At 46.9% G+C, this 16084-nt stretch overlaps 1 protein-coding gene across 1 annotated transcript; it reads right to left on the bottom strand.

Annotated features, from left to right (window-relative positions):
* Positions 1-6235: 6235 nt before the first annotated feature.
* On the bottom strand, positions 6236-11883 carry LOC149328610 (uncharacterized). Its single transcript, XM_089560872.1, has 2 exons — positions 10492-11883; positions 6236-7417 (listed from the first exon to the last, which is right to left on the bottom strand). The coding sequence occupies exons 1-2, from the start codon at positions 11673-11675 to the stop codon at positions 6442-6444; spliced, it is 2160 nt and encodes a 719-aa protein (XP_089416998.1). The 5' UTR covers positions 11676-11883; the 3' UTR covers positions 6236-6441.
* Between the last annotated feature and the right edge of the window lie 4201 nt (positions 11884-16084).

The raw sequence follows: 16084 nt of genomic DNA, 5'->3' as shown, positions 1-16084 counted from the left end.
TTTTAGTCATTTGGTACATTTTGTTCCATTTGCATAGTTTTTTTTTCTTGGAACGAAAAAGGCTCGCAGTGCACCCACCCTAATTTTCAGTAATTACGGATAAAATTTCTTCAAAACAGCGTTGATGTGCTTTGACGTCTTGTCACTAGATCGCGCTGCCGCTTCTTGAGGGACGCTACGGCACGGCCAGCTAAAGGTGTCGTGCTTACACTATTTACAGCGTACGCAACGCAGTGAGCGATGCGTGCGCAAGCTTACTGCTTACGCCCAACTAAAAGTGTCTATGGTACTGTACTGTGGTAATTAAACTGTTCTTTTATGTTATGGTTTTGTTCATGCGCGAGTGCCTAAATATGTAAATTTGTTAAATCTCAATAAATATCTGCGCACTGAAAATTCATTTTGTAGTTTTTTTCTTGTTAATGCTTGTATAATATGCACCATCTAGCGATCAAAGAAACATTGCGTAAGCAAAACAATTTTTTTCACAAAGATAATTATTCTCTCTGCAGCCAACCATGGATTATATTATATGAAAAACTTAAGTACACAAACACAAAAGAAGAAAAAAGAACCTTGTTCAGCCCCCCCCCCCCCCCCCCCCCTGAAAATATACTTCCGGCGTCTCTGCAATAAGTACACATATTCCCTTACCACTTCAAGCACCTCGATAACAATTGCGAACTGCTGTTCCCTAGCTAGACTGTTGAACATTACTTTGTTTTTCTGCATGTTAATTTTTAGCTCCATCCTTCTGCTGTGCCTGGCTAACTCATTGATCATGCTTTGAACTTCATGTCCTGAGTGACTTAGCAAGGCAATGTCATCAGCGAATCGCAGATTACTTTGGTATTCTCCACTTACTCTTATCCCCAATTGTTCCCAATTCAGGCCTCGGAATACCTCGTGCAAACAGGCGAATAGCATTGTCGAGATCGTGTCTCCCTGCCTGACACTCTTCCTTACTGGAATGTTTTTGCTGACTTTATGGAGGACTATGGTGGCTGCGCAGTCGTTATAGATATCTTCCAATATTTGCTGCACATAACTCTTCTGCACCCTGATTTCGCAATGCCAGCATGACAGCTGAGGTTTCCACTGAGGCAAATGCTTGCTCGTAATCAATGAAGGCTATATGTAGGGATCAGTTATATTCTGCGCAATTCTCTGTCGCCTGATTCCCTTCTGCTTAAAGTGTAGAAGAAGGTTTATGGTTGTGCACTTCACTGCCTGGCCTCGAGACACAAAGAAGAAGATTTAGCTCATGCGCAGGCGGTCACAGAGCTTCACTGCTGCTGTAAAATTTAATTTCATCGATCGCCTTCAGGCTGCCACCACCTGAGAGCTCTCGGCGATCGTCGTCATCAGTAAGCGCGCTGGGATAGACGAACAGTGGTACTTTCCGAAGACGCAAGCCATTGTGGAGGAAATGCCACTGACGACTCCTCCAGAACCACCGCCGCCCGAGAGCATCGTGAGCGAAAGGTCAGGGCGAAAACCACTGTGCAAAAGAAAGCCGTCTCAGGCCGGACAACGCACTATTCCACCAGACTTCCGCCGACAGTCAGACCCAGAGGCGCCTAGCAAGATCACTTCCGAGCCGTCCTCCAGCCCGAATGATGAAACAGCGGCTCGGAGTTCAATATATTCGCCACCTAGCGAAGTCCATTCTGTCCACCATGCCTCATTCACCCGTATACCATCAGAAGACCAACGCAGATGGTCCTCTTCGCGTGATCGCGGCAGGCTGTCGGAAGCTCACCGCAGCAGGGCATCAATATCTGGACGCCGTAGTCTAGGACTAGCTACTGCCTATGAGTATTCCAAACCATTTTCACGGCGTTCGTCCAGCCCTGGGGATTGAGAGAGAATGGCCATGAGAACAGAATCACCACCTGTTCCCAAATATCGGGTCATAGTCTTTTCGAAGCGACAAAAATCATCCGCCGTACTGCAACGTTACGTTGGCTTCCCCGGGATTCCTACAAACGTTGCGGAGTCAAACTTGATTCTCTTCGTCCCGAGGTCCCCAACTGAGGAACCTCGAGACCAAGCAGCAACGCCTCCAGTCAATGACCATCCACAAGAGACACCCATGTCTCATCGGGATGAAGCCGGCGCGAGCTCACAGTTCTACTCGACGGGTCCTGCACCATCCACAGATGAGCAGCAAACTGTGCAGCGAGTAGGCAGAGCCGTTTCCCTGCAGGCCTGGGTCTTCTGCGCCGTGCTCATTGGCACTCACATCTCGCCTGCAGGGTTCACCATGCTATCTTACTTTAGCACCCCTGGAGCTGCCACCCCTGCAGCGACCTCAAGAATACCGACAGTGAGTACGAGTATTGAATATACCCTCACGGTGCCCAGTATGCCATCGACCAGACAAACAGTCGCACCTCCGTCCTCCTCCTATGTTGACAGAGTTCACGTAGACGACGTACACGCTTTCATCCCGTCGAGAAGCGAAACATATCAGCCCTTCGGACCCCGGTTCAAAATGATCTGCATCTTTAACGTCTTCCGTGTGAAAAAAAGAAGCGACAAATATTTTACGGTAGATAATATCCCGCTTAATTATTGCAAAAACATCATTTAGTGGTCTCTCGCAATCAGGAATAGCAACATCGAGAGTCGAACTCTGGTCTTCGATCAGATGTACGGCCTGAGGAAGTTGCGGCAGGTGGTCAATTCCTCGGGCAGCAATACCACCATATTTGATGCTGTCGGTGGCTACCCGCAAGACAGCCCGGAGTGTTCGATGTTGGCCCGAGGCGCCTCTGCCCTGTCGCGCTTCGTAGCTAGTTCTTTGAGCCTCGTCAGTCGGTATAATCTAGACGGCGTAGCAATCCACTGGGCATCCCCTGAACAGCGATGTGCGGACCCCGAAGACACCGGAACACTGAGGATTTGGTGAAGGCGACTAGAAGCTTCTTTGAGCTCAATGGCGTTCGCGTTACGACTGCCGTGTTCCTGGCGCCAGATAGCACTACGTTCGCGGATATGTGGACACCCCATGAGCCTGATGTCGACTATTTCTTCATTGAAACACAGGCTCTCCAACCACCTGCACAAATAGATATGTCACTGTGTGCTCGCATGGCCCTGCGAAAGGTGCATTTTCTGCAAGTGTTGGCGGCCACCGCTCAGAACTTGAGGAGTAAGCTGTGTGTAGGAATCTCTTTGGCGCCATGGACCATGGAGGTGAATGGCACATATGTTGGTCACATTTCCAGCTCATCTGCACCACAAATTGCTGACATATCCTGGAAGGCCCTACGGAGGGGCGCCATCTTAGATCTTTGCTATTATAACATCTGCGTCGTACGTCAAAATCCTGACGAATGCCTCCTTTTGGCTCAAGAAGATCAATTTAAATACCAGAGGAAGGTTCCGCTTTACCTGTTCATGCATTCCAATTCAATGTACATCACCCCGGCTATTTTACAAGGACGCAATCGTATCGTGTTTAACAGCCATTGCTTCGTCTTGTACGACATTGATTTTGACGCGTACAATAAGAGATGTTCGAGTATTTATCTGGGAAGAGGTTGGCTTGGCCTGACCACCTTAGATCAGGCGTTCAGCCCACAGTACAGGATTGCGTTAAATGCAAGCACATATCGTAAGTGCTGAACGCCATGAGCCAAACACCGATGGCAGTGAGTGTGAACGGCCACTCTTTCAGCATGAATGACGGCAGCGGCACCACTTCACGCACTTCACCACACTTCACCGCACTTCTTCTGGAGTTGTCTGCCATGCATAGCGGGGTATTGTGGTGTGAACTGAGACATAGTGGATTATTTTCTTTCCGGCTTTTGTTCTGGGTCCAAGGTTGACTGTTGTGTGGCGTGAAATATGAGCTACAAATGTCGATCTTTTTTATGCTTCTTCATAGAGTGTTGTCTCCTTTGGAATGGGAAGAAACAGTATTTCACAAAGGCTACTCTGTGAAGATGTAGTTCCGGTGAGCATTGAGACTATGCGCGACTGCGGTATTCTGAAGGAACAGTCAAGCAGTGCTTGCTTTTTTACGAATTGTACAAACGTTTTTTTTTTATCTAAACTGTGTTTGGTTAGCAAGTGGGGACATAGAAAGGCAGGTCGCCTCAAGAACTGCAATAAAAGCATTGCCTACCAATACAAGACTCCTCCACTGACCAAGTAACGGAGGAGACCATTTTGGCCGCTACGGCGCTCTTTATGGCCATCGAATGTGCAGGTAAGAAACAGTCGTCATTTTTAACTACTTGTTGCGACGCATCGTAATTGTTGAATATTGAAATACTCTATTGAAAGAGTAATCTGCATAGGGTGAAGAGCATCGCGGCTGCGGTGACTATATCTAGCCACAGTATCGCAGAGCAGCCAGGGTTCAACATTAGAATCCACGTTTTCGTCCAGACACTTAGCCAAGCCGAATACGAAATCTCATCTTCGCAGCATGCTCTTATGAATGAAACGCTCTTTAAACAACTAGCATAAACAGTGGCGCCACTTTTCTCTGCTGATAACTTTCAGAAACTCTATGCACTTATACGTTCATTGCCAGTGGGATGTAAACGATGAGGCGTAAGGGCAGCCTTGGGTAAAGAGCGCCATGGCTCAATGTATTGAAGTGATCCCGTCCGGCGCAAAATGCAGCGTCCCGTCGGGGGCGTCCGCTGTAATGTCACGAAGCTCCGAATCGGTCGAAACGACTTGACGTAATAAGCGGAGCGGCGAAATCAACAAGTGATTAAAACATGACATCAACTGCGATTACAAGGTAACAACATGACTCAAAACATCACTACGGCATGTCTGCATTTAAAGTAAATTAACTGCACTGAAAAGAAGATTGAAGTGATAGGTGGGGAATCGAACCGCTGGTCCTTAGATTGAGAGTCACACACGCTACCTCTAGGTCACGCAGAAACTTCTTTTGTCCTCATTGTCTGTTTTGATACATTACGACACATCCCAAACATATCTTCTGCGCTGCATTCCCAAACATCAAGAGCGGACATGTGTTTCATTCACGTGAAAAAATCAAAACTGTTTAGGAACACAACACTCCCATCAACTCGCTAACTTCATCTCCAAAACATAGCAGCCTAAATACGTTTTCTTTGAAGTAACCTCGGACAGACCGCGCACGTTCATCGCAGTGTCGAACATCCATCTTGCTTCGCAAAATACTGTGCAGGCCAAGAAGGAAAATAACATCGTATTTATAAAGATCTCGCTCAATGTCCACGAATCGTATCCTATGTCTCGCTTTATTGTATACCCTTGAGCTCATCCCAAAAGAGCAGCGCATCCCAGCAATCAGTAAAAACGTGTTCTGTTCACTCTGGTTTGTCACACAAGCAGTCAGCACCCCATGGTAAAAACAATCCCTTCTCCTCCAATTATGTTTTAACCGGCAACGTACCAGTGTGCAATTTGAAGAAAAACGTCTCACACCCGCTGGCACCACCGTTTTTCGTACTCTTTAAAACATTTCTTCCTTGGCCTCCACTATACAGAGATCGATATATTGGCTCGGGGAAGACACAGAACGTTAGTACGGCTTGCTCGAAGCGAGGTTTCATATGTATGTCATGTGGTCTTTCAGATAATATGGTAGCTTACGATTATTTGCTAGTGTGAGTGTGTGATATGAGAGACACTAATTATCGGAGTAGTGATTAGGCGAGTAGGAGCATGTTGGTGAGGGGCGTGTTTAGGCGAACGGCTGTTTGCTTGTCTCGTCACATTTTTGTCATGCGATTAGTAAATTAGTTGAGCACGTGATGGAGTAATATGCAAATGAGATCAAGTGAAATCGCTGACGAGACTCATTAATGCTGTCCCGTCGTACCCTTAAACGCGGAGCTTAAGTGGTCCCCCAACTTTTCTTCTAGACGAGATTGAGCCAAATACCCATTTTTCTAGCGTTTCGCCCCACAGAAGCCGAGCAAAGAACCAAGGGAAACCGTGCACCTACCGTATTTCCGGTGGATGCCCTAAGGATTGAACCCCGCCACTCCCGCATAGGTGCTGAGGATGTAAATGGGTTTTAATGTTCCCCACCAGTGGTTGCTAGGAACAAAAGCACCACATAGTAGAGGAAGGCGAACAAAACAAGTTCCGTTGTTTGCGGTCCGACGTAGAGATACCGTAAAGACAAAGGAAAGGAGCCACGCTGATTCAATTTTCATGGATTTACTCTGTGTGTAGAAACATCAGAAATAAGACTCATTGAGTACCGTCACTGGGAACTGTTAAAGAGTTCACAATTTCGTTACTTCTTGCGCTGTAGTCGCAGTTTTGCAAGAACAAAAAGCCTTTCAAATGAGGCACGCGCTCTCACAAACAGGGCTGGCCTATTGCGGAAATAGGAGCAGAATATAAACCCTCGCACTACCTTATGAAACCTTGGAGTTCTCTTTGGCCGAGAAGAAGAGGGAGGCGAAGTTAGCTTAACACGTCAGCTACCTTCAGATGACGAGCAATGGCACGCCAACAGTCAACGTTGAGGTCATCGCACTGAGTACCCTTTTCTGCAGGGTAGCACACTACACAGCGCTTAACAATGCCAGTGATTACGAAGTAGTTGTCCAGCAAGACGTTCTGCGCTGCGGCTATTGCCAGCAGTGCCTCGTGCTCCGATTGGCCAGAAGTCTTCATCACGTGTTCAACGAGGCAAGGTCTCCCAAAGAAGACCTGGAAAGCCTGCGCGCCCAGTCTGTCCTTGCCGTCCAAGAGAACGAAATCCGTAGCACGATTCAAAGCGGCCCGGTTACTGCGCAGCGTCTCAAAAATTGAGTAACAGGTGCGGCTGAGTTGATACCCGGACGCTCCGCCGAATTCTAGGATGACAGGGTTCATCGCCATTCCCTGGGACATGGCTTCCGCGAACGGACCGGGAGCCAGCACTTCCTCGAACTGTTCCAGCTCCATCGGTATGATGGACAGCCGGAACGTTGTAATTGTTCTGTTGCGGGCGAAGAAATCCGACAGCGCTACGACCGTGTGCATTTGCATAGCACCGCTTGAAATGCCCAGTTCGTTTATGCTGTTGTTGACCTCTAGGGCCTCCAGGAGCTCAGGGACAAACTGGCCTCCGTCGCTATGCATGATGATATACATTTGCCTGATGGATCGGTTGGCACTCAGCATTTTGGCCAGTGCCGCTACCTTGTTTGGCCCCGGATCTTCGCTGATGGAAATGCTGAGCATCTCTACTCGGCAACCGAAGGATGTCAGGGCGTTGAAAAGAAGCTGGAGGTTCGCATCAGAGGCGCTGCAGATGGGAATCTGGTCAAGCTCTTGTGGGCATGACGTGGGGCGGGGAACGAGAGCCGACAACGCTGGAAGGTCGGGCTCCGTCAGGGGTAGCAGCACTCGTCTGTACCCGTCGCAGTGCGCCAACGTCGCCGCCAACGCCGCCCTGAGAAGACGCAGAAGCACGGTTTTTGGAAGGTGCAAGAATCGTATTTCCAGCTGACATAAAGGGGAACAATGGGTGCGCAATTAATAGGCATTTTGTGCTTGATTTAAAGTTCCAAAGCTGCGCGGAGTACATGGAGCGCGTCGCAGTGCAGTGCTCTCGATAAATTTAGACCACAAGAGGTTCTTTAGTGTGGGCTCATACAGCATTAATTAGACGAGGAGCGACCTTTAAATGAGCACTAGAGGGAAAAAAATTCAGAGGGCACTTTGGCTGTCTAAAGTGGTGCAAGGCGAAAGGTTTTCCTGGCGCACTGTGTGTTTTTTATTTATTTTTATTTTTCGTATTTTATTTTTATTTTATATTTTGTTTATTTTCCTATTTTTATTGTTTTTTATTTTAAATTTTCATCATTTCTTTATTTTTATATTTTTTGTTTTCCTTATCTTATTGTTTTTCCTGTTATTGTTCATATTTTTGTTCTTTATTTTTCCCTTTCCTTTTTCTATTTTTTTTTATTTTTCTTCCCTTTTTTATTTTTATTCCTTTTATTTTATTTATGAAACCCATGCATTTACTAGAGGCGCCTATATTCATGTTGAAACCTTGAGCCTTCGTGGCGGAGTGTAGGCGTCTCCGCTTCAAACGCCGAAGTCCCTGGTTCGATTCCCAGCCTCGACACAGTTCCTTTTTAAAGGGACACTGAGGAGAAATTGAAGTTGGCTTGTATCGACAGAATTACCAGCTTCCGATTACGAAAACGCCACTCATACTGACAACAAAGCTCTTGTAACGTAGAAAAGAGCAAGAACCAAAATACAGGTATCGCCGCCACAGTCCAAACTGGCAAGAACACGCGTGATGGCGTCATAGGACAAAAAAGTGTTGCTAGAGACATTGGTTCTAGCAACACTAGGACACGAGAAACTACGAATCACTGAGGCGCAGCCAATGCATGCGCAAGTCTCCTTAACGTCGCCAGATGGCGCCACGTACGCGGCAGCTACGCGCGCGTCTGCAGCATCGGGACCAATCAGCGCCTGCTCACCGGCGGTAGGCGGGCTCCCGGTATACCGCTAACGGTTACAAGGTACACGGTATGCTAAAGGGGTCTATTTGCGAGAACTTCGTTGACGACTTCGAGAACGGGGGATCCATCGTAACGCTGGCAAAACGCCGCTGCAAACGTAAACGAAGCGACGGTAGCGACGGCCGCAACAGCCGATAGATGCCTTCAACGTGCGGCCGGCTGTAGCTTTCTTTTCGGCTGCTGCTAGGTCGCACTACTGGCCACCAGAAATCACGGAGTCTGCGTTACGTCATGTGCACGTTATGTTTCACGTCACTTAGTCCTGTGTCGTCATAAGAAAATCCTAAGTTTGAATAAGAGCGGCGGGAAGAAATTTTTCAACTTCGAATCCAAATTTCTTAGAAATAAATGCATATTTCGCTGCCGGCCAAGAGGCAACAAAGCCATGAAATGCCGAGCTACCGGATTTTGCTTGAAAAAAATATATATTAATCGAGCTCTCCTCACTGTCCCCTTAAGTAGTGCCGCCGAAACGCGGACAAATCTGCCGACACGGCTGCTAACGGCATATGAGGCATTAAAGGCTTTCGCCTTATTATGAAACTAAGCAAGACGAATAGATTCTTACTCGGGAACACTACCGAAGTTTTTTTTCTGCGCTGAAAGGTGGCTGCGTTTCAGAGAAATCTGTAAATGAAGGCAACGAGACACTTCCCCATTCAAAGTGCCCTCAATAAATTACCAACGTGACGTCATTTCTTTGACACATTTGCCGTGAAGCTCTCCGACCAATCAGAGGTGCCTCAGCCTGCAACAATTTAGATAGGGGATAATAAAATTAGACGTGAATGCCTTCGCTTAATTTTTAGCGGGTTTCTAACGCGACAGATTTGCAGGAGCGGTAATGAAACGGTCGCATTCAAAATTTCCTCTTGTCAGTCAAGAAATGGATACTTGAAGGCCGCTAAATTACCACAGGTAGCATACTAATTTCAAGCTGCGTCCATGGCAAAATATTGACCGCAGTAAGAGGAAATATTCGCCGATTAACTCTAAGAAAAAAACTTTGAGATCATTACGGTGACTCGCACTGGAGCAATGCGAAAACAAAACGTCCACGTACTATATCGACGTCCGTGGCTATTCTGACGTCCATCTACTATATTGACGTCCATGGCTATTTTGACGTCTAAGTGTATTTTTTCGCGTTTTTTCGGGTTTACTTCACTAATTAAACCTCACCAACCAAGTTTTCCACGGCAACATTTACACTGTCACAATCACACTTTCACACATTTATCTTAATAGAACGACGAAACCGTGCGGAAAAAATTTGCGGACACGTTTTGCTGACGCTACAAAGCCATTTAATGCTCTCGAATCAAAAAATTCTGGGGGGCACTTTGTTGACCTAAAGTGCGGTGAGGCGGAAGCCTTTAACGCGGAGTTACTGCTTGTGTCACTGATGCGTGGTTAAGATGTCAAGCTTGCCTGGAACGCGACAGCGTCTTGCGATGTTGCCAGGGAGTCCACAGAACGCCATCGCCCGTTCGGCTGCACGCCTTGCTCATCGGTAAATTGGTCTTTGAGGAAAGGAAATGTATCTGTCTCGCATATCTCGGTGGACACCAGAACATCGCCGTAACGGGAAGGGAGGAAGATGGGAGTGAACGAAAAAACCGTATTCACTAGACGCGCCTTTGTTCATTCCAAACCATCGAACTGGCATGGCGGAGTGGTAGCGTGCTCGGCTCGCACTCCGGAGACCCAGGTTCGCTTCCCCAACTTGACCAATTTGCTCCTGTTTTATTTATTTATGTGGTCCGACTATAAAGGTTAAATTAGGCTAATTAGTTAATTACTCAGTCCGACTTGGAGCATCACTATACCATCCCTTTAATTGGTTGCATAGTTACTAGGCTAAGTACACTTGGCCCCGTTTGAAATTCGCGCACTCTGACGTCATGACCATTTCGACCAATTGAAAAGCGTGACATTTCTGTCGACAACTTCTGATAAGAGACAGAGGCTGCTGCTCGCTTACCTCTCCGTCTGGGAAGCGTCGAACGCAGGAAATTCCAGCTTCTTTAACGTCTTGTTCGTTCGAAGAGCTTCGCACAAAGCCACTACGCCGTTCACGCCTTCAACGGCTACGGTGAACCGCAGCTTCTCCAGAGAGGTGTTTTGTTTAAGGGCGCCTGCCATTCCGATCATACAGTCGTCGGTGACTGTACCATGTAAGTTCAGGTCGAGAAGACAACGGTTCGTGGACAGTGCCTCCACCAAGGCTTCTCCGCTGCTCACATCAAGACCGATGAAGTGGACTCGCATCATCTTCACGCTGGTGTTCACTTTGAGTGCAGCGAACAACTCTATTGGCGAGCTCCTGTCAGAAAAGACGGCCAGTTCGAGCGTGGTGAGTGTCGTGCTGGTCTGGACGGCGTGAGCCAGGCCTGAGATGTTGCAGTCGGAATTTCCGGGTAGGAGAATGCTCAATTTCTTGACACCTAGCACGCCTTGTACCAGCTGAGTCACGGCATCTGTGTCCGAGAAGGTGTCATCGCCGCTTTCGCGAAGCCCAACCGTCATCGATTCGCACTTGTCTACACGCTGTAGGGCATCCACCATGCTCCTTGAGAGTTTCGAGTTGACCACTTCGACAAGCTTGAGAGAGTTTGAGTTGTGCTCCACCAGCCTGACCAGGGCTGGCTCCAGCCTCGCGTCGCAAGAAAATATCTTGAGTTCTTCGATGCCGCGAAGTGCTTCGATGTCTTCCTTGTCCAGGTAATAGTGGCTCGGTCTGCTGGAAACGTTCAAGTCGAACATCTGCAAATCGAGGCTGCGTATACCCTTTCCTGGATGTGGGCGTAGGCGAATGGGGACAGCCGCTTCCTCTGGGGCGTCGTCGTTGTCAGGACGACCGGTGCACCAGACACGCAGCTCGGTGATGCAGCCGTGATGTTCGATGAGCCAAGAGATCAGAAAGGCTGCCTTCCGTGCTGTGCCAGTGCTGTGCTCGTCCACGTCACCGTGCGGCAAGTGCCGGAGGCTGAGCTTTCCCGGAGAAAACTCGACAAGCGCGCATTCGAGTTCGTGCAGCACTCGGTTCCATGCCTTCAGGTCGGCGATGAGCCAACACCTGTCTCGATCTCCTGTAGATGTACAGGGTTTGCCAAAGTTTAACTGACCTTTCCACGTGTCCGTTGTTACGTCGCTAGAACTGGCCATGGCTCAGGGAATTTGCAAAGGCGAATACCTTGTAGAAGAACTCTAGGCATGTACCGGTTGTGCTGGCGCATTAAGAATGCTCCACGTGCCGGACCACCGTGTCTTCCTTGTCGTCTTCGGCCTCAAACTGATGATGATGATAGTGTGGCCTCGAAGGGGAACAGCGCCACCTAGAATTTATTCTTACTGCTATGTATATTTTATCAGCCAGAACGTGGTTGGCTATATTCGTGAAGCGATTGCTTCCTTCCGAATTTTGTCTGCCAATTTCTCATCAGTTATCTGTGTTCTGCTACGAAGAAAAGGTTTTAAGTGGGCTTAGTATGATGACTACCGAGCGTATAGGTCGGTCAACTGCGGAGGCGCAGGATATGACGCAATAAACCCTTTCACAAGAACGTGTTTCTTGATGCTCTGTACTATCACTTTTCCTTAAAATATGGCTTGTACGGAGAGGTGTATCGGTTATGTTCACTACTAAACATTTGCACTGCAAAAAATAAGATACACAAACGGAAGCCAGATTTGTATTAGAGCCTTGGGATCGCGTATAAAATGTAGCACTTCTTTTTTTTTTGTTTTACCTACAAAGAGATGCCAAGCTACTGAACTATTATTTTAGAAGTTTTAAGAAAGGAAAACAAGGAAAAAGTTATGATTTCAAGAAACAGTCAAAACTAAAAATATCACCGCAATGCCACACTTTTGTCCAGTTAAAAAATAAGGAAATAAGGCAGTAAAAATCTCAACTGAGCTAGGTGGCGTAGTTGCTGAGAAAACGAATGTCTCAAAATACATGGGAAGTTTAAAGCCAGCCCGGTGCCCATAGCATAACGGTCAAGCTTCAGTGTGCGTTTCGCACACAGCCTAACTACACCCACTGTCACAAGAAAAAGGTGTTTCATGTCCCCTAATTCACCTTCTCCGATGCCAGCTGCGGCTGCCTTATCCCTCCAAACTTCTGAGACTTCTAAGCGCACTTGGCTTTCTGCCACCCCGTGCATAGTAAACAGGAACATGCCTATACGGCAGCGAAAAGAGAACAAGCTCTAGCGGACACCCTTTATTTATTTATTTATTTATTTATTTATTTATTTATTTATTTATTTATTTATATGAAACGTACTGCAGCCATTGAAGACCAAGCAGGAGGGCCATACATGATTAAATACATAAATGCGAAGCAGCGCTACATGAGCAAACAACTAAACGAAAACAAAACAAACAGAAGTGCATTGGAACAAGAACGTAGCAAAAAGAGGAAGAAATCATTGAACGGGCAATTCAAGACATCACCGTCACCATCAATTCAAGACAACGGACTTGACCGTGCGCATTCTTCAAATGTATTTGCATCAACAGCAGCAAAGACTTCTATCGGGAGCGCATTCCACAGGGAGATAGTGCGCGGGAAAAACGAGCTCTCAAAACTGTTAATACGTGCAAAGAATGGGACCAGGCTGTAAATATGGGTGTGTAGAGTTTGACGAACCGCACTTGGATGAATGAATAGTACGGAATCGACGCTTAGTTGATCATTGCAGAGCAGAACCAGGAATCGTAGTCTGGCAAGAATTCTTCAGCTTTCTAATGTCGGAGCGTTGTTTGCGGTCATGAGCAGAGATGGGGGCGAATCTTGTCGGTGGAATGAAATGTATATCAAACGAACGGCTTTTGTCTGGACCGTTTCTGGCCTATTCACGTCTTTTTTTTCAAGTTAGGGTCCCATATCACACAACCGTATTCCAACTTTGGTTTCTCAAGTGTATTGTACGCAAGCATTTGGACATGTGAAGGGGCTGTCTTTAACTTATGACGGAAACCTAATCTTCGAAGGGCTGATGCGCAAATTTTGTAAATGTGGCTTGTCCAGCTTAAGCGACTAGTTATCCTGACACCCGTTTCTTTGTATTCATCGACCTGAACTATCGGACATTCGTGGATTTTCTAGGAAAATTCAACTTTCTTGTTAGTTACCCGAACGACGACCGATTGTTCACTGTTTAATTGCATCGCCCAAAAATTGCAAAACTGGTGGAGAGCGGTAAGGTTTTCGTCTAAAGAGATTTGGTAAGCGGCACAACGAATAGCTTTTAATAGAACGCAGTCATCGGCAAACAGTCTCATACTTACGGATGCGATTTCAACGGAGGCAACGATATCAATAATGTATATTAAATATAAAACGGGTCCAAGGGCACTTCCTTGGGGGAACCCTGAGCCGACAGGTAGAATTCTAGATGAGCAGCCGTTGACGTGGACAAATTGTTTTCGGTTAAAAAAGATAGGCTAGAATCCATTTCGCAATCTGTACGGGAAGATCAGTGTCTTCTAACTTTATGATTAGTTTGCTGAGATAGATGTGGTCAAATACTTTGCTGAAGTCAAGAAATATCATTTCGACATGTTCACTTTTATTCATTGAAGATGCCACTTCGCGAATGATGGTTACCAGCTGAGTGACAGTCGAAAGAGCTTTGCGGAATTCATGCTAGAAGCAAGATAAAACTGCCTTTATCGAGAAAATCGACTATGAAGTTTGATAAGACATGTTCTGTTAGTTTATTTACGAACATCAAGACAGTCACCTTTATTGAAAAGTTCAAAACGGTTGAAAATTGGGCGAGTTGGTACGAATTCATACTGGTGATTGAAAACACAAAGAATATATAGCCAAAACCTATGGTCACATGCACAGTCATAACACGGTTACAAAGGTTACAGTCAAGAACACACGTTAAATCACGACGAATCTACCTGTTATCATGGTTTAGTATTCTTTGAAGGTAATCAACCTCGGCGTCCAGCAGCAGCAAGGATGGCAAACTCACGCATACATCTGCTGACTTCCTTATGCGGAAGGCCTCCATAATCTCCCGGGAAGTCTTATCTTTATGCTTCCAGAGAACGCGCGTTTCCTTGAACAACGGGGCACACTTGTGGCTTTTTACATGCTTAGTCAGGTGCGTCCCCGAACCCCCGTCAATTGACCTGGCGTGCTCCTGGAGGCGTACATTTAGACAGCGTCCCGTCTGCCCCGTGTAGTGCCGACCGCATGTTAGGGGAATGGAATACACCACACCGCAAGCACAGTCCACAAACGGGTTGGAGTGCTTCACCCCACAAGCGTTCCTTTTCTCCCGCGGTGCGTCACACCTCTCAATGGCAGCACATATCCGCCCTACCTTATTCTTGGCTGAAAATACCAAGTCCACCTCATAACGGCGAGCCACCTTTTTAAGGCTGTGAGACACACCATGTATGTAAGGGATGCAGGCGAGCTTTTTCCTTCCCTGTGCGCTCTCTTCATGCGACCTAGTTCCCTTTGCAGTTTGTTTCTGTGCCGTAAGCATCCGGTGCGACACCGAAGCCAGCACAGAGGCTGGGAACCCCGCGTTTTTTAGTCTAGCGACCTGATCAGCGAACGCTTTGTCCATCCGATGGAAACAGGACTTTGTGAAAGCCGAATTTAATGCATTCAACGCAATGCCATTCTTAATCAACTTCGAATGGCCGGAAGAAATATTCAACAACGGTTTCTTTGGCCTTGGTGAAAACGACCAGCACACATGGTTGCCCTCGAAAAACAAGGAAAGGTCCAAAAACTGAATGCGTCCATTTTCGAGAGCTTCACACGTAAAATTCAGGCCACGTCCTCTTTCTTTGAACACCTTCAAAACATCGACCATTGGCCGGGTGGTGTCACGACAGTCCACAAAAACTATAAAATGGTCAACATAACGGAAAACTTTTGTCACCATTCCTTCCAAATCACGCTCCAGGCACCTATCAACCGCGCACAGAAAAATATCGCTCAGAACCGGAGCAACTCTTGACCCGATACAGATACCAGATTTTTGTATGTACACGTCATTGTTCCAGCCAGTAAAAGTCGAGTTCAAATAAACAGCCAGAAGCTCAAGGAAACTATCGACCCAAATCCCGCACCTGGAAATAAAGGCAACTTCATCGTTCTGTTGCGTTATAGAATCCTTGACACATTTCAAAAGTTGCACATACGGAAGCGAGTAAAATAAGTCCTCAACATCAATACTGAACGCTGAACCACCGCGCGGATTATTACGCTTCAAAAACTCAACTACCGTTCCAGAACTGGGGATCAGGAAAGGATCCGCAATGTCCAACGACTTCAGGTGCCCCTGCAGAAAGCCTGACACTTCATGCTGCCAAGTATCGCGTTCTGAAACGATAACCCGGAAGCGTATTCGCCAACTGCAGCCTGTACAGCCACAAGGCTTGAAACCACGATGAATTGATCACGGTGACTGAAGATTGTCACAACGGCTTACCTAAAAGGGGTAATTATTCCCTAAATAATGCTTAAAAGGCGTTATATGGCACTCAGCATCACGATGTGCGACCTAAAAGGGAAGAAAATTAAGAAATGA

The sequence above is a fragment of the Amblyomma mixtum genome, chromosome 9 (genome assembly GCF_055824585.1).
Source record: "Amblyomma mixtum isolate Tamu chromosome 9, ASM5582458v1, whole genome shotgun sequence".
Classification (NCBI taxonomy): domain Eukaryota; kingdom Metazoa; phylum Arthropoda; class Arachnida; order Ixodida; family Ixodidae; genus Amblyomma; species Amblyomma mixtum.
Note: the sequence above shows the minus strand (reverse complement) of the source record. Positions and strands in the feature narration are given on the sequence as shown.

Bases quoted from the DNA above. Each gene is read 5' to 3' on its own strand.
- LOC149328610 (XM_089560872.1), bottom strand. From the start codon at position 11,675: ATGGCCAGTTCTAGCGACGTAACAACGGACACGTGGAAAGGTCAGTTA. The intron at 7,418-10,491 runs GTAAGCGAGCAG...GCGTCTTCTCAG, and splicing joins GACGCTTCCCAGACGGAGAG to GGCGGCGTTGGCGGCGACGT.